The following is a 20791-nucleotide window of genomic DNA, read 5'->3' as shown; positions in this document are numbered from 1 at the left end:
GAATGACAGCAAAGTCATTGGACACTGTGACGGATGACACCAATGGCTCAGCTCAGAGATGGCGGATTCACTGGGTAGAGTTTAGTTACCCTCATCCCATTATCACACTACCGTGTCTGTTGATAATGTTGCATCGAGGCTACCCTCTTGAAGCCACCATTGCCAGGTGAGAATGGTTGCTGCTTAAAAATCATCGATCCTTAGCAAATCAGGCGGCAGCCAAGTCATCCGGCAACTGCCCCTTTGGGATCAGCTTAGTCTGGGACCGTAGGACTACAGTAAGGACTGTTGATGATTGTTGGTTGCTCTTATGCGTGGGGGATCAGACGGAGCATTTGGGTTTCACAGCGGCTGACTTCGTATGCGGTTGCCGTCGGTTAGGGAATCCTGATACGGACATTGACTCTCAATTCAGCATATCAGTTATATAAGAGGGGGTTGGTTGGTTGAAGTCATTGTCCGAGGGTATTCTGCCTTCCTATCATAACGGCGTGGTTGCTTTGTGTGCTTGTCAGGGTGGCCAGCATTTGGATCGCTTTATCCGGTGTGGGTCTCTTCACATGAGATATTTGTTCCATAAGCCGGCAGGAATAGATCAAATAAGTATCCTCCGAAGGGCAAAAAGGCTTGCCTTCGGGTCCAGTCTGCACAGATGTATGCACGATCCGATCAACCTTCCGGCCACAGTGGAGACACACCCCGACTCCGGGCCGCTTGCGAGAACTGCAGACAATCAAAGGTGAAATGCAATCTTTCTGGAAAGAGTACTTGCATCCGGTGCCTTCGTCACGGGCTGCCTTGTCGATATCGACTCGCCAATCGGTCAGGGAAACCCAAGGGCAGTAAGAACAGGGCCACATTGAAGAGGCTGGGACAACTGCCGGACGAGAACCCGGTATTACGTGCTTTGAAGGGAAAGTATAACCCAGATACTGTCATGGACAATCACAGTCACACGGTATGTGAAAGATCTCGAGTGCTTCAGAGCAATGAGGGAAACGTGCGTTTAATCTGATGAATTGGTCGGGTAGACTGCTAACAACATCGCACAGTTCCACGAGAGCCCTGGCAGCCAGGGCAGTGACCTCACGGCGGACGCCTCCACATCCGTGTTTGCATATTCTTCCTTCCAAGAACCGTTGCCGTCCGCAGACCCGGTATATATGCAGGCGTCCATGTCACCGACCTTTCTTCAAAAGGAGTTCATCACCAAAGGCCTCACGAGCTGTCCTCTGGCAGTCCACATCCCCGATGCACCGCAACCGCCGTGCGCATGTGGAGGAACAGTGGTGTTTCATATGAACCAGCTAAAGGATATGATGGCCAACGCCAGCCACCTGCGAGTCGATCAGATGCTGCAGGGGATCAAGCTCGCTCTGTCCGTCTGCCAAGGATACCTACAATGCAGAAATTGCCCAAAAGACAGCACCAGTCTGCTGCTGCCTATCTCTACGATAGACTTTACACTGCAACTGTTCGAATACTGGATATCGTATGGGCTGGCGGCGCAACATTCAGTGGGCGTCGACAGTGCAAGGATAAGATATGGAGACTTTGAATTGTGTTCGGAGGAAAGTTGGTGGATCAGTCGTTTCCTGCTCCGTGCGCGACTCATCCAGTGCAAGGAGGTGTTTACTGTGCTTCAGGAAGCGATCGATGTCTGCCTCGGATCGCCATCCGGTCATCTCGGGCAAGGACTGTATGATGAGAACCGCGGAGGCAGCTGTCTCGATCAGATCCTTCGGGGGTACGAAGAAACCGTGGAAGCTTTTCTGCGTTGTTTATCGGGGAATGATGCATGTCCTACTTGATCATATTTCATCCATAGTTTTTTGAACGAGAACTGTTGCCGTGATGTAGCAGTACTGTAGCTCCTATAAAGCAGGACGGCTCTCGGCTTTGACGGGCCTCGGCAATTACCCGCTATACTCTCCCCTCACAAATCAATATAAGCACCCAGCACCTCGTTCTATATTTCAAAAAAACAAGCACTGCTTGCAACTCAGTTCAGTTCAAATACACAAGTAAAGTGGAAATACAAAACCAACATGGCTGCCCGCCTTGCCCAAGTCAACGCCCACCTCAACTACCCAGCCGGCCTCCTCGCAGGCAAGGTCGCCATCATCACCGGCTCCGGCCAGGGCATCGGCGCTGAGGCAGCCCGGCTGTTCGCCAACGAAGGCGCAAAAGTCATTGTCGCTGATATCGACGCTGGTTTGTCCAGCCCACTGCAACCTGAAGATCAGTAACTAACACCACCGGCCCCACAGAAAAAGCCACTGCAGTCGCCAACGCCATCAACGCCGCTGGTGCAGGACGCGCCCTCGCCGTCGTCGGCGATATCCTCGACGACGCTTACATCAAGGATCTCGTCTCCAAGGCGGCCGAGTTCGGGAACGGGAAGATTCATATCCTCGTAAATAATGCGGGGTTTACCTGGGATGGGGTGATTCATAAGGTTTAGTTTACAATTCTCCCTCTTGCTTTTTTTCCCGCCTTTGAGCTAGTTTGGTTGATGGGTTTAGTAGATAACCGACAAACAATGGGACACGATGCTTGCGGTGCACAACACGGCGCCGTTCAAGCTGATTCGGGCCGCGGCGCCGTATTTCCGGGTCAAGGACGGGGAGGACCGGGTGATTATCAATATTAGTTCTACGAGTGGGATTCATGGAAATGCGTACGTCTACATCTCCCCATCTGCTGTGGATATATCGTGTGCTGATGGTTGCTGGGTGACAAGAGGACAAGCCAACTACGCGCTCGCCAAAGCCGGCCTGGTGGGACTGACCAAGACCATCACGAAAGAATGGGGCCCTGCGTACGGGGTGCGGGCCAACACGATTGCGTTTGGGTTCGTCAAGACGCGGTTGACGGCTGCGAAGGAGGAGGGCGCGTTCATCACCACGCCGGACGGGACCAAGGTTGCACTGGGGATCCCCGGGAAGCAGCTGGCTGGGCGCAAAGGGGACGAAAAGCAGGCGTATCCGGATATTCCGCTAGGACGGCCGGCGAGTCCCGAGGAGGCGGCCAGGGCGATTCTGGGGGTTTGCAGTCCTTACTTTTCGTATGTGAGCGGGGAGACGATCCGGGTGACGGGAGGTCGTAATACGTGATCAGGCTTGGTTGCACTGCTTGTGATGGTACAGGTATATATATACAGTGATATCAAATCAAAAACGTCATATGCCCAGACTGCTTAGTGAGTTAGCCATGCTGCAGTTCATAAGCGTCTTGACGTGGCAGACGCAGGAAATAGAGACAGCATCAATCTGCTCGGTCTGGTTCCACGTCAGCCTATGTGTGCACCACAGTCGCTTGATCGGCACGATGTGCTGACGGGCTGACGGGCTGACAGGCTGACAGGCTGACGGGAACACTGGCCATAGCCTAGATGGTGAGCGGCTACGGCACGCCAGATATGGGCCGCAGAACGTAGGATGTATGCAGAAATGAGAAGTGGACAGAAAGTCGTTGTCAAAGTCTATTGTATAGGTGTAATGTTTCCAAAATGGACAAGCCTGATCGGCTGATGGACCTTGCACATTCTTACGCACACGTAAGAGTCAGAACATATCCTCCAGTCCAGTGGAGACATATCTCTCCAAACCTCGCATGTTGCTCTAGCCAAGCGGATTAAACAAATCACTGTTTCCTCCCAATGATTTCGTGGTATATCCATGCCACTGCCGTCGTCCAAATTAGACTCCCATGGCAGAAAAAAATAAATGAGCAAGGTAAAAATCAGAACAGGCAATGCTTCTCTGACCCGGGGTATTTCTTTTCAGAAAAATGCTCTTCAAGCCCAACACCACAACACCACAACACCAAAACAGTCACATGAAACACAGAATCCGACCAGATGTCAAATAACCCAAAGATCCACCCGTAAATAGTAACATATTATAGGACAAAACAATGTGCAGAGAAGATATCCCAGAACTCAACAGATCCTATGCTGACTGGCGGTTAACCAGATGATCCAGGCAGGTCACCCAAGAGTCCAGGAAACAATGATCCAAGATTAAGGCGTATGTCCATAGTAGAAGGGGAAATGAGCAAAAAGAAGCCGAATGAAAACTGGGACCGTATAAATGTTGTGGAAATCCAGTTCCTGTTGTTGAATAGATGACGTAAATCATTAAATTTGCATTAAGTTGGTTATAACCACGTTCGTCCGCCGACATGCCTTAGCAGACGCATAGTGTCTGAGGGTCTGACTGGTGGACAACGATGGCCTCCGAGATGTCCTTGCATGTCAAGGAGTCCAGAGAAAGGTCGCCCCGGCAATCCGTCTCCGGCTCATACTCGACGGAAGACATCGATGGAACGCTGTCCATATCGGTGAATACTTCCGTATAGCAAGAACTATCGGATGCGGCAGACTCGGAGTAATTCGAGTAGTGAGACGAGTCCGAAGAGGATGTCGATGGCTGCGGGTTGAATGCATGCACAGGGACAGACACAGGGACCTGTGGTCCACTAATGACATCGTAAGGCAAGGGTCCATGGGGAGCAACCCAGGGAATCACTGGGTTGAGAGTGAATTGAGGGCAATCCAGGATCAACTGGCGGAGCTCCGGGATGGTAATTCTCTTGGAAGGGTCACACTCGAAAATGCGGCTCAAGATGCAAACCAGGTCATCTGACAAGGGCAGAATAGACTTGAGGAAGTAGGGATCCTTGAGATAGGCCCGGAATGTAGAGTCCTCGATCGAGGCACGTTTCCATGGGTTGCGCCCGCAAGTGAGGTTAACCAGAATCACCCCCAGGCTCCACACATCATTGGGGGCCGATGCATAGCAAGACAATGGCCGGGGATTGGGTTGCTGGCATTCTTCAGATACTAAGTCAGCCGAATGAACGCGATTGAGAAGAGGGCAAGTAAATTACCTGGGGACATGTAGAATGTGGAACCGCAACCGAAGTCCGAAGTGAAATAATCCGTGGTAGCAAGGCCAAAGTCGGCCAGTTTGACCGTCAGGCCCTGATCGGTCACTAAGATATTCTCCGGCTTGAGGTCCCGGTGGTAAATTCCCAAGGAGTGGCAATACTGGACGGCATCCAGGATCTGGAGAAAGACCCGTTTGACCAAGGGATCGTTGCCCACAAAGTTGCCCTTTTCGGTGATGCTGGAGAACAGATCACCCTCGGGGCAGAATTCGATGACCACATAGGTACAGTCGACGGAATCCATTATACGGACCAGGGAAACCACATTGGGATGTTGGCTAGCCAAATGGTGGAGCTTGATTTCGCGCTGCTGGAACTTGAGCTGCCGGGCATCAAGTCCGACCTTGTTCAATGCTTTGACGGCATACACCACATTGGTGTGGATGTCGACGGCGGTGTAGACCACGCCGTAGGCACCAACTCCAAGAATGCTTGTCAGTTCCAGCCGGTTGGCTAGAAGATATCCCAGGCGGTCTTCTGGAGCATGAACACGGGTGGTGGGAGGAGAAGGAGGAGGAGTTGGAAGCATGGGGGGATACATGCCGAAGGGATTTGGGGTGAGCATTAAGGGCAGATGTAATTTGATGGGGAAAGACTGAAAAGGATGCACAGGGATATGCAGCCTTTCCAGCAAGGTAAGAATAAGGTGTAGTGGATGGTCCAAATTGATAGGAGAGTCCTTAAATGGGAGATCCAAATCCAAACGGCCTGGTGGTAGCGGTGATATCCAGAAAGGAAGAGTCGTTTTCAAGGCTCAAAGGATACTTATTTTCGACTCAGGTATCCATTGGTAGAAGCAGGATGGTTCCAAGTCTAATCCAAAATCCTAGGGAATGGCCTGTAAGAGAAGATGTTGTTGGTGGCTTGTTGTAGCGGTAGGAACAGGTGTTGCTTGTATGATTGTTGGTGTTGCACTGCCTTGAGGGAGATGCTGCGTCCTGAACCCACACGGAGATATGGGGTCCGATGGTTGTGGAAAATGATGGTGGAAGATTATATCAATGGTCGACTGTTCTTAAGGAAGAGAACTGTTTGGAGAAGAAGAGAAGATATATCCAAAAATAATATAACAAAAACAGAAGGGAAAAAAGAAATACAGCAGAACGAGCCCACGTAAACCAGACGACGAAATGTAGACGATGATGAAGGGAAGTATGGAGTAAGTATAAGGGGAAGAGGGGGATATGATTTATGCAGAGAAGGCGATAGGGGACGGCGGAGAGAGGCGAAAATAATAAACACTAAATGAGAAAAAGGGAAAAAGTAATAATAATAATGATGATGATGATCAATAATAATGCACTAACATAGAGGAGGTAGCGCCAAACGGGTGGAAATAACACTACTTTATTAGATATGAACACGAATGGAGTGGACAAGGCTCAGGCTCAGGCTCAGGCTCAGGCTAGATAACAAGCTACAGGGCCTCGTGGCCTGGACAACTGTTATGGGAGTCAATAGTTGGTTAGTTAGTCACAGATTAAAAGTGGCCACCCATCCTTTTCCCCTCCCCAAGAGAAAATGGAATCTTCGATTCAACAGCCAAAGCCCACCCGTTGACCGTAGCCAACCACCGCCGCTAAGTTTAGATAACAACTAATAATAATCCAAGATAGTCGCAGGCGACGTGTTAGCTAAGAGAAAAAGGCAAAATACATCAACCAACGTAATGGGGCAGTTACATTAAGCGCAGGGCAAATAACGAGCGCGGATTGGAAGGGGGTGACTGGAGCGGTGGCATTTTGCCCCCACCAGACTAAAATATGTATGATGCTTACACTAGGCGGTTTAGGTTCCAGCTCCAAGAAGGCAAAGAAGGGGGTGGGAGCAATCACCTGTCTTCTAATCTTGGTGCTGAGTATGGAGCCGGTAAGTAATCTAAACAGGTAAACAGGTAACTATCAGCCTGAGTCCGGCACTGGAACCAACCAGTCCCGTGTCTCTCCTTCAGCACTAACAGAAGGCAAATCTAGTTGATGGAATTGCCCAGCCGAAAATGACTGTCACTGCTTATCCCCAGTTCAACTCTTAAGTCAGCCCCAACGACTACGGAAGGTGAATCAGACTAGTAGTATTTTCGAGTCTCAAAATCTCGGTTCTTGAAGCACAAAGTGCTACGAAACAATTGCTAGGGAGGGGGGGGGGCAAATCATTATGTCTCAGGTGTGCACCAAGTGCGCGGAGAGATCTAGAGATCAGCTCCAAGCGATGATGTTGTCTAAGGCGTCACAAGGTCATAACAGAGTCCTCTGCTATATGAGTTGCCTCCTAGGCGAGTAGCTAGGTACCTAGGTTTTGCGAGATGGCTGCACCTATCGAGTCCCGACAGTTCTCCCATGATAGGCTGAGATCAGAGAGGCTAGCCTCCGTCTGGATCCGAACGATGGCAACAAAACCGGTTGCCGTGGCTGTACAAACTCCAGAACCACAGGAAGGACTCGATCCGCAGATCCTTTGATTATTTGCTGTTTGGTCTGGGAAATCCTGATAAGAGGCGGTGAACGGTGTGACAGGTACATCTACCTTAACCAAGGTATGCAGATGCCCCACCCCATACCTGCAGTGGCGCAGTCTCATCATTGGCTGAATGCGGAACCCCATGGATGATGCATTCCGCACTGGGTGTTATGATTGGGGTATCCTCCACCAGGAGGGCGATAGTACTACTAATGGACCGCCCTGTTGCCTTGTCTCTTTTTTGCAAGTCATACGCAGGAGTATTCCTTAGGCGCTGAGAACAGAGCCTTGGCGATTGTCTCAAGGATTAAGCCTCAGGGATTATGGTAATCTCCTTGCCCTGGAGTCTGGAGTTGCGAATAGGAGAATATTCACAAGGTGAGAATGGGGTCGACCCACTCTTTCATCCATGATGATGAAGAAACCCTTATTTGTTGATCCTGGTGCAGCCTAGATGGGTATCAGATACTCTTTTGGTGCCTATACATCAGCTTGGACGTCCTACTCGAGTACTGCGGTGTACAAACTTGCGGTGTTTGCCAGCTCAATTCCCCACAGTCATGGTCGAGATTGAAGACTGGACTCTGTTGAGCAGGTCTAGAGTCACTTAAAGAGTCACTCACGAGTCGCCAGTCAGTCAAGATGGAAACTAGCGGAGTGTGTGAAAGAGGAGAGACCGAATCAAGACTCCATATGGAGTACCTCCATACAAAACTCAGATCCAGCCACTGGGGCCGCCCATAATCATCAAGCTGGCCTGTCCTCCTCCTCGGCAGGCATCCGCCATACTCGGATATGATATGCGCTCACAATAACAGGACAATAACACAATAGTCTGGTTGAAACTCGTGGTGGCCAATTCGGAAGTCATGGAAGGACAGATACAGTAGGTAGTGGAATAACGATGTACGAGACTACCCACCTCATGGACTAGGCTAGAAACCAATCAACCTTCCTTACACCACACACACCGTCTTTTCCCGCCCCGACCAACGACAAAGAAAGTCTAAGACCCCAGCATACTGAAACCTTGTTCCTCCTGGTTGAGATGGATTTTGGATCGAGTGGCACAGAGCACCAGTTAGTTACTGTTCTCCGTAAGTAGGTAGATGCGGTAGGAAGGTAAGGTGATGGCAAAGTGAGGCAATCATGGAGGGCCGCCTTGACCAATGATTAGCCCAGTTCGTCCATGAGGAGAACGCCCAACCCCAGCGAATGACAGCCAGCAGAGTTGATGATTGGCCCTTTTGTTTCCACGTTTGCTGTCTGAGAGTTTGCTGGTGGAGACGCCTAGATCGGGGGTGTGGAGCACATTGGCTGTGCTATGCTACTGTCCGAATCTAGGTCCACCTGGTCGCATAACTTGTCAAAGCAAGGCGTCCATTCCGTGTCTGACAGTCTGCATGGAATATGGGAAGGATCACGTTACTGTACGGAGACTGAGTGTAGGCTACGTAGGATTAAACCAAACCAGCTGGTGCACAATGGCCCCCCCCTTCCCCTCAATGGAACCAGGGGACATACAGCGCCGCATAAAGGAAGGGCCATAGGAGCACATCCTTTGTGCGGCTGTGTTGGTTGCCAGGAGCTTACCTGGCGGTCGAAGTACTCCGTAGGCTTGTGTGTGACAGGTCTAGCAGCATCTGGCGCAACGGCTTGCCACTTCCGCGACTCAGCGTAGGAAACTGGTTTTCCTGGTTTCTATTGGTCATCAGGGTAGTTCAGCATACTATCAGTTACATCTGCTGGAGCATTCTCTCAACTCCATATCAAGGTGCAGACCTGCCTATGGATTAGTGCACCAGCATGCTATTTTGTGGACTCGAATGGAAAGGGATGTTAAGAAATGATTCAAGACTATCTTCATAAGTAGAAGAAGAGTTGAGGGGTGGAATGAAACAAAGCTACCCTATTTGATACAGTGATGGGAAGACACCTGCCTCTATACAGCCAGACAATCTGATATATAATCAAGATCAACTATTCCAGCCACCGTCCTATTGGCACAAAGCAACAATGTACCCCTAACGATCATGCATCACATTCTACTCTATACATGCATACTTTGTCCTCACAGGTACCTTATACTCAGAGATTCTTTAAGACGACACCACCAAACCAGCAGCAAGGGCTGGATAGAATATCAGCAGTCCTCACTCTGTCTGTTTGATCATCTTCATACTCGCAGTAATCCATCATCCACGGGAGACTCTGGCATCATCATCCTCCCCGCAAACCCACTGCATCCATCCATCTGCGAGGGTATGTACTGAGGTATTTCCAAATATATTTATTTCTCCGCACACTATACCTGTGTTTTGTTAGGTATATATATAAACTTTCATTGCCTCCACTGTAACGGCCAGTAACGTCATTGCCTGTTGCCTCTTCTGGATTTCTGACTCTCTCCAGCAACTACTGCCTAGTATGGATAGTACAAGATACACCCGGAGATAGACAATGTGGCGCGTGTATCGATCCTTCGATTGTTCTTGGTGTCTGATGCCGTTGTTTGCCACCGCCCCCAATCAGTAATCTTCAATGTTATGATCGTCCTTCATCAAATCGGATGATATTCATCTTTGCCCTCACATTCGTCCGCCCTGGGCAGCGACAGGCAGGTATGCTCCGTGGTTTGCATTGCCAGTCTATCCTATCCTCATGATCTACATATGTCCTCGAGTCTGGTGGCCAAACGTACTGGCAATCAGTGGCAATGGGCCGCAGTCCACGGTGCTGCCTGATCGTCGTCAATCATTGAGCTCCCGGCCGTATTCCCCCTTATTGCCGCGGTCGTAAGTCGTAACAGCTATCGAACCTACTTTGCAGAATGGTCATTCGATCATGCTCCTCTCATTCGATGATAAGGATCATGAGGATATTACATTTAATGTGCATGCCCGAATAAAAACCTACCGACGCCATATTCTGCCAGAAAGACCAGGTAGTATATACAACCACGTAGTAGTATGCCACAGTTGCCCCAACGCCTCTGCCTATGCCTTGGGCCGCGCAATAAACGGATGCCTCAACGCTTCAGCCGGTGTGCACCGCTTCTCCGGGTTGAGACTCAGGCACCGTTCCAATAGATCCACAAACAGCGCCAGTTCCTTTGCCTCGCCATCCGTCATTCCTTTGGCGTTTTTGCCCATCAGCCTGGTCCTGAGGTCGCGCGTGGGTTTCTTGAAGTCGAGGACTTTCGTAACCAGACGTCCTGTAACCTTGTCCTCTTCCGTGCTGTGGAAATTGAGCATATCATCAAAGTGCTGGTGGGTCAAGGTCCCTTTCCGGAGGAGCTTGGGAGGGTATTTGCCACGACATTCCATGATCGAGCGTAACATCTGGTTGTTATTTCGCCCGGTGAACAAGATCTTCCCTGTGTACAGTTCGAAGAGCGTACACCCTATCGACCAAACATCAATTGCATGGTCGTATGGGATCCCAAGGATGATTTCCGGGGCACGATAGAATCGGCTGACCAGATACGGCGTGATTTCATTGTCCGTGGCCGGTGAAGCCGACCCCAGGTCACACACTTTGAGCACGTTACGCTGCTCATTCACGAGCAGGTTGTCGGGCTTCAAGTCAGCATGAAGGATATTGCACTTGCGAAGCAGACTGAGTCCAAGGAAGATCTGTTGTGCATACGCTCGGATGGCGCGTAGGTTCAAGCCCACATCCCGTCCGAATTTCTTCAGGACCTCTCGTAGGTTCATGCTGAGATTCTCAAAGACCATGCACAGATGGCCCTTGTGGTCGAAATGCCGCTCAAAACGGATGACGTGCTTCTTATCCTCCGGGTCGGCCTCGCGAAGCTGCTCCAAGATGCCAATTTCTTTCAATCCTGCTTTCCTCATGGTGTCATTCTGTCGGATGATCTTGATTGCTACAAGGCCGCCGGTTTTGGCGTCTGTTGCACGAACCACGGATGAAAACATTCCCTTGCCCAAATTCTGCTTGACATGATATCGTCCATTGATCAACTCACCCAGCCGGACATTATAGTACCCTTCTGGATCGTCCCAGTTATCCATCATGCTGATGTCGAGTTCCTGCGGCTGAGGAACCGGCACGGCCGAGGCATGTGTAGGTTGCGTGGTTTCCTCCTTATCCTCCGCGAACATGTCATCGTCGTCCTCTGCGAACATATCATAAGGATCTTTCGCCTTGGATTCGGATTGCTGGGCTTGGGGGGCATCTGGCATCAGAACATCCTGCTTGGTGGTCTGTGTTTCGTCGTAGCGAGCCGAAGACACATCTCCATTGGAGTCTCCTGCGTCATGCTTCTGTCTTTCTGCTTTCATGTCAATGGTCGGATCGTAATCCGCAGCAGATGGCTCATCTTTATCTGCACCGTCCGTAGGTGCATCGTGATTAGCTATATCAGTATCATTTCCAAACTCTGGGAACGAATCACCGGCGCTATCGTTGGGTGCTTCGGCAGCCGACAGTTGTGGAGAGGCTATTAACAAAGCAGAATTAGTTCAAGAACCTTCAAACTATTCCATGAGAGTAGGGCGAGAAAAACCCACCTGAAGCAGCATTACTGGATCGCATGGCATCCAAGCTCGGAGTTGGCGTAGATGAATCAGTATCAGCACCAACATGTGCTTGCAGACGCAGAGGCGTTGCTTGAGCTCTATACTTTGCCTTGATAGCTTCGCGTCGTTTGCGGCGAGCTTCTAATCGGGCTGCCTCATCGAGCGTTTCAGCAGGTTCTTCTGCAGTGTCTTGACTTTCTTGTACTGGGGGCCCAGTTGCACTAGAGTCCGCGTCAGCGATGCATGAACCTCAAAAGAGGTCCAGGGCAACCATACCTGTCTTCAACAAGTGAGGAGGGATGAGAAGGGACCTGCAGCACCTGATTCTTTCGAACTTCAGCATCTTGTCTAGAGTCTTGAGCGACGACCGGAGGTTTCCCTCGCTCGCTCACTAACTGTTCAGTAGATGACCTTTGCCTTTCAGTATCGCGGGATGCCACGCTGCCCTCTCTATGAGAATCCCATTCGTCGCCCGAGTACTGTTTGGGTTTTCGTACTTCCCGGTAGGGTGATCGGCTTCGCGTCCGAGGTCGCTTATCCCCGCGTCGATCATAGTCGTCCGTGTACCGGAGACTACCACCGTAATAATCGTCTCGGTCATAATCATGGTAAGGTCTAGAGCGTATGTGGGAAGCAGGGCCGCGATTATAGTGTCTGTCATCGTTATGCCTGGGACCTCCGCGTCGAGATGGTTCGTTTCGATAACGCCTCTCGTTATAGTCATCCGCATGTCGACGTTTCTGCCCTCGGTGGTCTCGATAGGGCGAGCGAGAGCGGGATCGCGATCGTGAACGCGACCAAGTCCTCGCCCTGGACCTCCGTTGGCGTGGCGATCTGCTTACAGATGCTGGAGATCTGAGGGCGGACGATGTACTGACTCTGGTTTGACGGTCAACGCTGGTGCCATTAAGAGGAAGTTGCGACGTAGTTGCCTTCGTCTCTGAACCTGATTCGATGATCTCACCCTCAGAAGGGGTCGAAGGAGACCTCGACCTACGTGACGCCATTGCTAGAATGGAGCGTGCACGAGATTTCAAACTTTTGAAGGGCCTGAGAATTTAATCGTGGCTTTCACGCGCAGCTTCAGAGAGAAGAGAGGAACAAAACTCCGGTTAGCAAAGTTACTCCAGACAATCAGTTAATGGAGAGAGTGTATTGAGAAGTCCAACCGGCTAGTGATGCCACGGCCTTTGCCAACTTGACTACCGTTTCGCACAAAGCATGTGCCTTCTAACAAATCTCGCGTCAAGAGCACTCAGAGTACTCAAATTCAACCTAAACAGAATGAGAAGTTTAACAGCCTTTAAGGATGAAAAAACAACTGAAGAGATGAACAAGAGAGACCAAGACAGGACATGACGGAGAAGTCTCAGTTGTTCCCTGGCGGCAGGCGGTGTGTGACCGGTTTTCCCATTGAATGTCTTGCTTGGGCGTTAGTGCCACCCCACCCGCTGATAAGCATCTTTTCCTCTCTTTTTTATTATTTTTTTTTATCTGCCCATTTCCCCCACATCGCTGCGATCTTCGTCTTTCATCTCGTTCTAGCGACTGTTTTCATCTATTTCTCTTTCTAAGACTCTCTACACAATGGGTGGTGCAAGCAGAGAAGGTACGTCGTCCCTCTCCCGTGGATAATGCGATACAGTCAACTAAGTTATTTCTCAGGCGGCAAGGCCAAACCTTTGAAGGCCCCCAAGAAGGGGAAGAAGGAGCTTGATGAGGAGGATCTCGCCTTTAAGGAGAGACAGAGAGCCGGTATGTTGTCCACTTGTGGTCGCTGATGCAAACTGACCCAGCGCATTTGCTAAATGCTCTTAATGAACAATAGAGGCCAAGGCGAAAAAGGAATTGTTGGAGAAGGCGAAAGGCAAAGGCCCGCTGAACCTTGGCCAGCAGGGTATCAAGAAATCCGGAAAGAAATAGACTGTCTTTCAAATGATCTGCGAATCATCGTTATGATATACAACGAGCCATGATGATCTATGACCGCACCTGTGGCGCGCATCCATGTTGGCATTGAATATTCAACTTCTATTACCCGAGCATATTTACTACTTGAGAGATAATCAATTAAATCAATGCATGTCCATAATAGTCAAGGAAGCGCGCATCATCTGCTATAATCAGCAGAATGTACACAGATCCATAGCGCACAGGCAGAATACGACACCTGAACTTCGAGATCAGAACTTCTTATTACTACGAGATGAATATCGCTGGCGCCCCACTGGATAATTGCAGGATAACTCCGAACCATCTGCCAGCAGTGTAACAGTAACGCGAAGAGCGTATCTCCCGACTTGAGTCGCGCCAATAAAAAGGGTATTCGCAGAAACGGAAAGGGGTATGGCTAAACCAACACACATTTAGAGGCGGTGAACTGGAAATCGAAAGGAACATAAATCAGACAAGGCGACACTTTACCAACGAAAGTCAAATCATAACAGTCGCAAGCAGAAACTTGAACCCGAAGTTGACTTAAAAATGGCTTTCAGCTGGTCACCCGCTTTACCCATAAGCCGCTGTCTCCACCATACAAGTTTTTCTCGTCGCGTTTCTTCCAAAGTCTGAATAGTTTCATCCCAATCTCATGCTCCTCTCTCCTGATATCCGCTAATTCGTTGTTGAGACTGGCGACAGTCTTTTTGACCTCGTCGCGGGCAGCCATGTCGTAAGCGATGGAGCTAGGCTGGATGACCTGGGTCAGTTCGTGAATAATTGTGTTAATGTTTGCCCTACGCCGTGCAAGGTTGTCCCTCCTTGCTTCCAGCATCTCAATGCGGTTTTGAGATTGTTGTTCTGGTGGACATGGGGGGAGGTCCTTGCCATTGTCAGCCTGGGACGGGGTTGGCTTCCTGCTTGGTTTCTTCCCCGGAGCCATGGCACTGGGAATGGGTCTTTTGCGGGACATGATTGAGGGTGCGTTCTCTGTAGACTGGGAAGCCGCATCAACACTCTCACGACGACTAGGTGTAGGGCTATCGCTCTCCGTTGTGGCACAGGTGGTTGCACTGAAGCGGCTGACGGGTGCATCAGCCTGATCTCCGGTGGACAGCTTCAACTCAGCGAGGGTGGTTTCCAAAGTGGGCACTGGAATTTCGATTCGGGGTGGGACATCGCTAGTCGCACTGATCGGTTTCTTCGCAATGGATGGTTGCTGGCGACTTTTGCTAGGCTGGCGTTTGTCCGGTCCCAGGGCATCATCTGCGCCTCCAGTAATTGTTGTGACTACCGACGGGACGAAACCGAGGTATGAATAGTCTGGAGATGCACAGTCACTTTCCTTTGATCGATCGTTGCGATCGTTATTCTTTGAATGATGAACACGTGATGATGATCTCTCCTTTGGCTTCTCCTGGATCGGATTTATCATCGCAGATCGCCCGCTCGGACCCTTCCAAGGTTCACGTACTGCTAGAGAAAAAGGATTATCATTTTTTGAGGGTGACCGTTGCCGGCCCTCTGTGTTCTGCTCTTTTGAATGACCATGGCCCTTGATCCATCTAGAAGCGTTGCTTGATCCCGTATGTTGTGATTCAAAGGAGATATCTGTGGAAAGGTTGGGTGCAAACCTATCTGAGTGGCTTGTGGTCGGTCCATCTGTGAAACCATCCCATCGTGCTGTGCGATTCTGATCTGAGAGACCTTGCGTCGACGGTCTGTTGTGGGGTTGCGCAGAGCCCGCCCGCTTACGTGGGATTGGCAAATGGCTTGCGAACTTCGTGATGTTGTGTTCTCCGTTGGACGTCGGATTTGACTCAAACTCGAGAGAAGAGACACGTGAGCTACCTCGACTGTGATATGTACGACCAATAGACATGGGCGAATCCGGAGGTGAAATCTCTACACTCAGATTTTCTGAGGCAGTTTCTGGGTCTCGAAAAAACCTGCCATCGTTCTGATGGTCCCAGGTAACTGAGCGCTGGCGACTGTGGTCGAATGTGTCCCGAGAATAAATGGACGAAGTAACACGATGACCTGAGTCGGGTCTATTCGCAGAAAAGGTCGAGTCTGAAGAATACCTATGATTGTCAGCCGACGCTCCATCAACTTGACAGCTACCTGCAATTAACACTTACTGGGGTACGAACGGTAGGCTTTTGGGCAGTTTCTCGGCCGTTCGAGCACCGGAACCTGAAGACTGGCAGACGTTATCAACTGAAGATTCCTGGACTAGCTCTGGGGTCACAATTACCGGTTTCCGTGAGCGATGAAATGACACCTTTCCCCACATTTTGACCGAAATTTGACGTATTCTGATTGATAGACTGATGATTAGTGTTCTCCCCGAAGTAGCTATGATTCTAGTGATTCGCTTAGGTGAATCAGAGGAAAATGAGAAAGCAGGGTTATTCACTATGACATACCTCTTATCTACAAAGAGCGAAAACAAGGAATGAAGGCAACCAGATTAGGGAAGGCAATCAACCGGTTTGACCGTACATTGACATGCCCGCATGTCAACGAAGCGAAAAGGAGTCAATGCAGCTGGACAAGGCTCGAGCAACTCCAATCAAGCTGGCAGGGAATGGAGTGTATCCAAGGAAATGCACAGGAAGAAAGCAAGGAGTGACACAACATGAGAGAGCCCGAAAGAAAGACTGAGGGCGTGATCAGTCGAATCAATCAAAGGAAAGGATAGAAAAGGTAGAAAGAGAGAAACCTGACAACAACGTGCTGCTGAGCACTGCCAACAGAACCCCTCCGCAGATGATGAGAGCAAGCAATGAATCGATCAATCCATCAAAATAACAAAACAACGGAAAGGAAAAGTTGGTGGCGGAGGGAGCATGACAGCACTGAGCACATGCTTCTCTGTTGGCACTAAAGTAAGATGACACTGTTTCAGAATTCTGTTGTAGTTTAGTCTAACTTGGCTGTGAGCCTGTGACCATGATACTCCGTAGTTAATTACGATGTGGTTATTAATAGGACAGTCTTGGCTCTTGGCTCTAAGCCTAGGGGAGTTGAATCCAAGGAGGACTATAGGACCGAAGCACTCCTGAATTACGGAGCTAACTCGGCTGAGACCCTTATCTTCAAGTCCAACCATTGAAGTCAAAATTAACTAGTATCTCAATTCTAATGAACTCAGTATAAGGTACTAATAAAACATCAAAGCTTTAAGACTATTGTTTCCTCAAAAGTCAGGCCGCCACAGCCGAGTGGTAGGCCGATACCTTACCACACTAGGTAATCTCCGCAAGTTAGGTCCACGGTCGGAAGCCGAAGTTGACATCCGTTATGACGGCTTACCCTCGACTTCTGGACTTCATGTCATCATCGTCATCATCGTCATCCTATCTCGACATCGACTACACCCGTCTCGGAGTCAACCAAGAGCTCAACCAGTCGCTTTCCACAGGCTAAATGGCTTCAACAGGTATTCCTCTCCGTCGAAGTCTGGATATAGAGCCAAATGCTCACCGCTTCCCAGGAGACGGCGCGGTTCCCGCAACCGCAGAAGTGTACGTACATCTCTCAGCACATCTCAGGCCTGTAGAAAATGAACATGTCTGACGTCTCCACCGGTCAAGAATGTCGATCGCCACGCCCATCAACCTTATCCTCCTATCTCTCTTCGCAATCCTGGTCTACATGCAACTCCGCCCCAAGGCGCCCGTCGCCCTCCCGCAAGCTCCCCCGCCTGTCGTGTTCCGCACCTTCACACCAACCACCCTCCTTGAATACAATGGCGAAGGCGATAAACCCGTCTATCTTGCCGTCCGTGGACGAGTCTTCGACGTGACCCCAGGCAAGAACTTCTACGGCCCTGTATGCCTGCGCGTCAGACCTTGATATCGCAGGAAGAGTCAGCTGACACCTATTGTCTACTCCAGGGCGGGCCATACGAGAACTTTGCCGGTCGCGACGCATCGCGTGGTTTGGCACACCAGAGCTTCGATGTCGAGATGCTCACTAAGGATCTAAAGGGTCCTCTGGATGACCTCAAAGATCTCAACGAGGAGCAGTTGGAGAACCTCCAGTCCTGGGAGGAGCGCTTTCTGGAGAAGTATCTCGTCGTGGGTAAGTTGGTTGCAGAGGGTGATCCAGAGGCGCCAAAGTCGTGAACGGTATCTATCACTTTTGCAGTAACTCTATGAGGGACGTGTTACGGCTGCGTATTTATTTCTCTGAGGACCTACTGCGTCGGACTATTGACAAGATGACACAAAGCCGAGACCGAGTAAAAGAAGCCCTTGTGTCTCATGATAATGTCTACAAAGGGATTTCATGATATGATATACGAAAAATGTTCTGTGGTCAATCACTTTTCTCCCTTCAGCTGGCAGATACAACTGTCAAAAGCCAGTGTTTTGTGGGACCAGAGGTTTGGACTACAGTCTTCCAATAACTTTTCCTTGCCATTAAACTGAATATTGCATGGTAATTGTGACATTGCAAAAGATTGTCCCAAAGATCATTTCAGAATCATCGTAACTTCCTTAAAAAACAAGGCTCACCTAAGAAGGGCCTCCAGTCCAACCCCGTCCTGAAAACCTCATAAATGAAAGTAAAATACAATCATTATTCATTTAGAAATCTAGAGCTCTGAGCGGATCTTCTCAGCGCCCTCTGAAGCCTTCGCCTTCGCCTTCTCAGCGGCCTCTTGGCCTTGAGCTCGGCCACTCAAGGCTCCAATCTTCAGCTGGTCCATGGCCCACCGGGACCATTCCTGGAGCTTGGAGTAAAGAATTCCCTGTGGGCTAGTGGTTCCGTATCGGAAGTATTGAGCATTGCGTCTGGCTGCGGCGCGGAGCTCGTTGATACTAGAACCCTGGTACGTGGGAATGCCGTAGGAATCAAGGTATGCCTTGAGTTCGGAGTGGGACCAAGTGTCAAAGGTCGTGTCCTTAACTGCGTCAGTGGCTTGAGCCATGTAGGAAGTGGCAGAGGCTATGTTCGCTCCTCCAGCCTTGGAGGCTTTGGCGTATGCTTCCTGAGCCTGTTTTATGAGCTCATCGCGGGTGACATCTGTGCGGTGAGCAGCCTTGGCATTCATGGAAGACAGGTATTTCCTATCAGCAAAGTTAGAAAGGTGTGATTTGACACAGACACGGGGGCTTTCTTACTTCAGCTGGTCAGTGTTCCAGGTGTCAAAGGTCCAGGCATTCCATCCAGTCGCGGCCTTGTGCTTGCTCAGTCTGACCTTGGCAAGAAGCTCGTCGCGCTTGCTCGACTGAGGAACAGGAACTCCGCGTGCGTCCAAGTAGGCCTTGAGACGAGAGTCTGACCATGTCTCAACAGCCGCATCGAATGCATCTTGGGCCTTCAAATTGGCTTGATCGGTTGCGCGGGTGTATTGGTTGCCAGCCTTGGACGTAGCGGCGCCAATCACGCTTGCTGCAGACTCGGAAGCGGTCTTGGAGGCAACAGAGGCCTGGCTCACAAGAGAGGCACGGTGCTTTCTGGCCAAAGCAATAAGCTCATTACGTTTCGAGCCCTGGGGCACCTTGACGTTGTGCTCATCAAGGAACTTCTTCAAATCGGAGTCAGACCAAGCGTTGAACAATGCCTCACTCAGGCTTGATTGTGCAGCTTCGGCTGATTTAGTGGCAGAAGCCGCAATGCTGCGCGCCTGCAGACTGGCTAGTCTGGCATTGCGACGGACAGACGCGATAAGCTTGTCCCTGGTTGTTGGCTGAGGCACAGGCCAACCACGCTCATCCAGCCACTCCTTCAGATCGGACTCGGTCCAGTGCTCATAAAGCCAGTTACCAGGGTAGTGCGCAGTCTCGCCAACTTTTTTTGCGATGGCCTCGTAGTTTTCACGAGCAGCCTTCAAGAGTACGTCACGCCTGCGAGGTTGAGGAACAGGAACGCCATGGCGATCAAGGAATGCCTTGAGATGGGAGTCTGACCAACTACGGATGTGTTAGCGGAGGTTTGTTGCAAGCACACATCAGAAGTGCAGATTGCTCACGTATCAAAAATCCATTCTTTGGCATGATGCCACTGGTCAGCGCTATTCTCGACTGCATTCCCGAGGGGCTTCTGAATCTTGGAATCCCAATTGCGCTTGACCAAGTCTTCAAGAGCTTTTCGGTCGGCAGGGGTGGGATAAGGGATGTCTGGAGCATCGTTAGCCGTGTGTATGCTTGGGGTATCGATGGAAAAAAAGCGAACCATGATCGGAGAGCCATCGTTCCAATTCAGTTTCGTGCCATTTGTTGTAAGCTAGAGTGACATGATTAGCACGAGAGCCTAAGAAAAACAACTGAGATTAAGAAGAAATAGATTGCCTCAAAACACACCTGCTTTGCTGAGCCAGTTGAACGCTCCGACCGCCTGCGTGGTCGCGAGGAAGAACACTAGGCTGGAGCCTAGATTAAGTCTCATCCTGGAGGTAGTTTCTTTTCTTCACCTCTATATAATCACAAATCTCGGTCTGTATAAGATCCTGGGTGGCGATGTTAATAAGATGAAACTCGTTGAAGCATTATTGGACGTACGAATGAAGGGGGTGTTGCTTACAAGGGGGACTGCTGCTGTACTTTCTTGAGGAAAAGAAGCAATCAAAAAACCACGTATCTTTGAGGGACACCAAGTACTTAAACGGATGAAAATCTGAGGTTGAAAGAGAAACAGAAAGTGAGCAGATGTTGGCAATATGATGCATATGAAAGACATGATAGACAAGTGACGTAGGTGCTGCTGAGTGGTGGCCGGTTTCCATGCTTCTGTGAGAGCTAAGTTGAGGTACTGGCGTCATCCACAGAGCTTCCTCTCTGCTCTAACCTCAATGAGAAATATCTTATTGTTCTTTCAGTTTATTTTGCTTTTCATGCCCCGCTTGGGCTGAAGACAACTAACATCTGGCTATCTAAATATACAAACTG

General features: G+C 50.0%; 9 protein-coding genes across 9 annotated transcripts; 5 read left to right on the top strand and 4 right to left on the bottom strand.

The window, feature by feature from the left end:
• Window positions 1-652: 652 nt before the first annotated feature.
• On the top strand, window positions 653-1015 carry AFUA_3G10560 (Zn(II)2Cys6 transcription factor domain-containing protein; the record flags this gene model as incomplete). The annotated part of the gene is made up of 1 exon (XM_749470.1): window positions 653-1015. One exon carries the CDS (start codon window positions 653-655, stop codon window positions 1013-1015), a length of 363 nt encoding a protein of 120 aa, XP_754563.1.
• A 148-nt stretch (window positions 1016-1163) lies between these two features.
• AFUA_3G10550 (uncharacterized protein) lies at window positions 1164-1811 on the top strand (the record flags this gene model as incomplete). The annotated part of the gene is made up of 1 exon (XM_749471.1): window positions 1164-1811. One exon carries the CDS (start codon window positions 1164-1166, stop codon window positions 1809-1811), a length of 648 nt encoding a protein of 215 aa, XP_754564.1.
• Window positions 1812-2048: 237 nt separating this feature from the next.
• Window positions 2049-3116, top strand: AFUA_3G10540 (SDR family NAD(P)-dependent oxidoreductase; the record flags this gene model as incomplete). The annotated part of the gene is made up of 3 exons (XM_749472.1): window positions 2049-2214; window positions 2247-2458; window positions 2529-3116. 3 exons carry the CDS (start codon window positions 2049-2051, stop codon window positions 3114-3116), a joined length of 966 nt encoding a protein of 321 aa, XP_754565.1.
• Window positions 3117-4190: 1074 nt separating this feature from the next.
• On the bottom strand, window positions 4191-6498 carry AFUA_3G10530 (serine/threonine-protein kinase; the record flags this gene model as incomplete). The annotated part of the gene is made up of 2 exons (XM_749473.2): window positions 4894-6498; window positions 4191-4837 (listed from the first exon to the last, which is right to left on the bottom strand). Exons 1-2 carry the CDS (start codon window positions 5516-5518, stop codon window positions 4191-4193), a joined length of 1272 nt encoding a protein of 423 aa, XP_754566.1. The 5' UTR covers window positions 5519-6498.
• Window positions 6499-8982: 2484 nt separating this feature from the next.
• Window positions 8983-13460, bottom strand: AFUA_3G10520 (putative serine/threonine protein kinase (Prp4)). Its single transcript, XM_749474.2, has 5 exons — window positions 13121-13460; window positions 12228-13032; window positions 11943-12172; window positions 10296-11872; window positions 8983-10228 (listed from the first exon to the last, which is right to left on the bottom strand). Exons 2-4 carry the CDS (start codon window positions 12956-12958, stop codon window positions 10407-10409), a joined length of 2427 nt encoding a protein of 808 aa, XP_754567.1. The 5' UTR covers window positions 12959-13032; window positions 13121-13460; the 3' UTR covers window positions 8983-10228; window positions 10296-10406.
• A 78-nt stretch (window positions 13461-13538) lies between these two features.
• Window positions 13539-13874, top strand: AFUA_3G10510 (translation machinery-associated protein 7; the record flags this gene model as incomplete). Its single annotated transcript, XM_749475.1, has 3 exons — window positions 13539-13560; window positions 13617-13706; window positions 13780-13874. 3 exons carry the CDS (start codon window positions 13539-13541, stop codon window positions 13872-13874), a joined length of 207 nt encoding a protein of 68 aa, XP_754568.1.
• A 568-nt stretch (window positions 13875-14442) lies between these two features.
• Window positions 14443-16843, bottom strand: AFUA_3G10500 (uncharacterized protein; the record flags this gene model as incomplete). Its single annotated transcript, XM_749476.2, has 4 exons — window positions 16319-16843; window positions 16147-16255; window positions 16031-16092; window positions 14443-15973 (listed from the first exon to the last, which is right to left on the bottom strand). Exons 2-4 carry the CDS (start codon window positions 16183-16185, stop codon window positions 14443-14445), a joined length of 1632 nt encoding a protein of 543 aa, XP_754569.2. The 5' UTR covers window positions 16186-16255; window positions 16319-16843.
• Window positions 16844-17489: 646 nt separating this feature from the next.
• AFUA_3G10490 (cytochrome b5-like heme/steroid binding domain-containing protein) lies at window positions 17490-18022 on the top strand (the record flags this gene model as incomplete). Its single annotated transcript, XM_749477.1, has 2 exons — window positions 17490-17726; window positions 17792-18022. The coding sequence occupies 2 exons, from the start codon at window positions 17490-17492 to the stop codon at window positions 18020-18022; spliced, it is 468 nt and encodes a 155-aa protein (XP_754570.1).
• Window positions 18023-18495: 473 nt separating this feature from the next.
• On the bottom strand, window positions 18496-20636 carry ish1 (double-strand break repair enhancer MSC1; the record flags this gene model as incomplete). Its single annotated transcript, XM_077804411.1, has 6 exons — window positions 20405-20636; window positions 20207-20352; window positions 20079-20129; window positions 19876-20023; window positions 19025-19816; window positions 18496-18970 (listed from the first exon to the last, which is right to left on the bottom strand). The coding sequence occupies exons 2-6, from the start codon at window positions 20289-20291 to the stop codon at window positions 18496-18498; spliced, it is 1551 nt and encodes a 516-aa protein (XP_077660563.1). The 5' UTR covers window positions 20292-20352; window positions 20405-20636.
• Window positions 20637-20791: the final 155 nt, after the last annotated feature.

This window comes from Aspergillus fumigatus, chromosome 3, assembly GCF_000002655.1.
Source record: "Aspergillus fumigatus Af293 chromosome 3, whole genome shotgun sequence".
NCBI classification, from domain to species: Eukaryota; Fungi; Ascomycota; class Eurotiomycetes; order Eurotiales; family Aspergillaceae; genus Aspergillus; species Aspergillus fumigatus.
Note: the sequence above shows the minus strand (reverse complement) of the source record. Positions and strands in the feature narration are given on the sequence as shown.

Coding starts and splice junctions, on each gene's coding strand:
- AFUA_3G10520 (XM_749474.2), bottom strand. CDS start 12,958: ATGGCGTCACGTAGGTCGAGGTCTCCTTCGACCCCTTCTGAGGGTGAG. Junction 12,173..12,227: donor TCCTCACTTGTTGAAGACAG/GTATGGTTGCCC, acceptor CGCGGACTCTAG/TGCAACTGGGCCCCCAGTAC. Junction 11,873..11,942: donor ATCCAGTAATGCTGCTTCAG/GTGGGTTTTTCT, acceptor CTTTGTTAATAG/CCTCTCCACAACTGTCGGCT.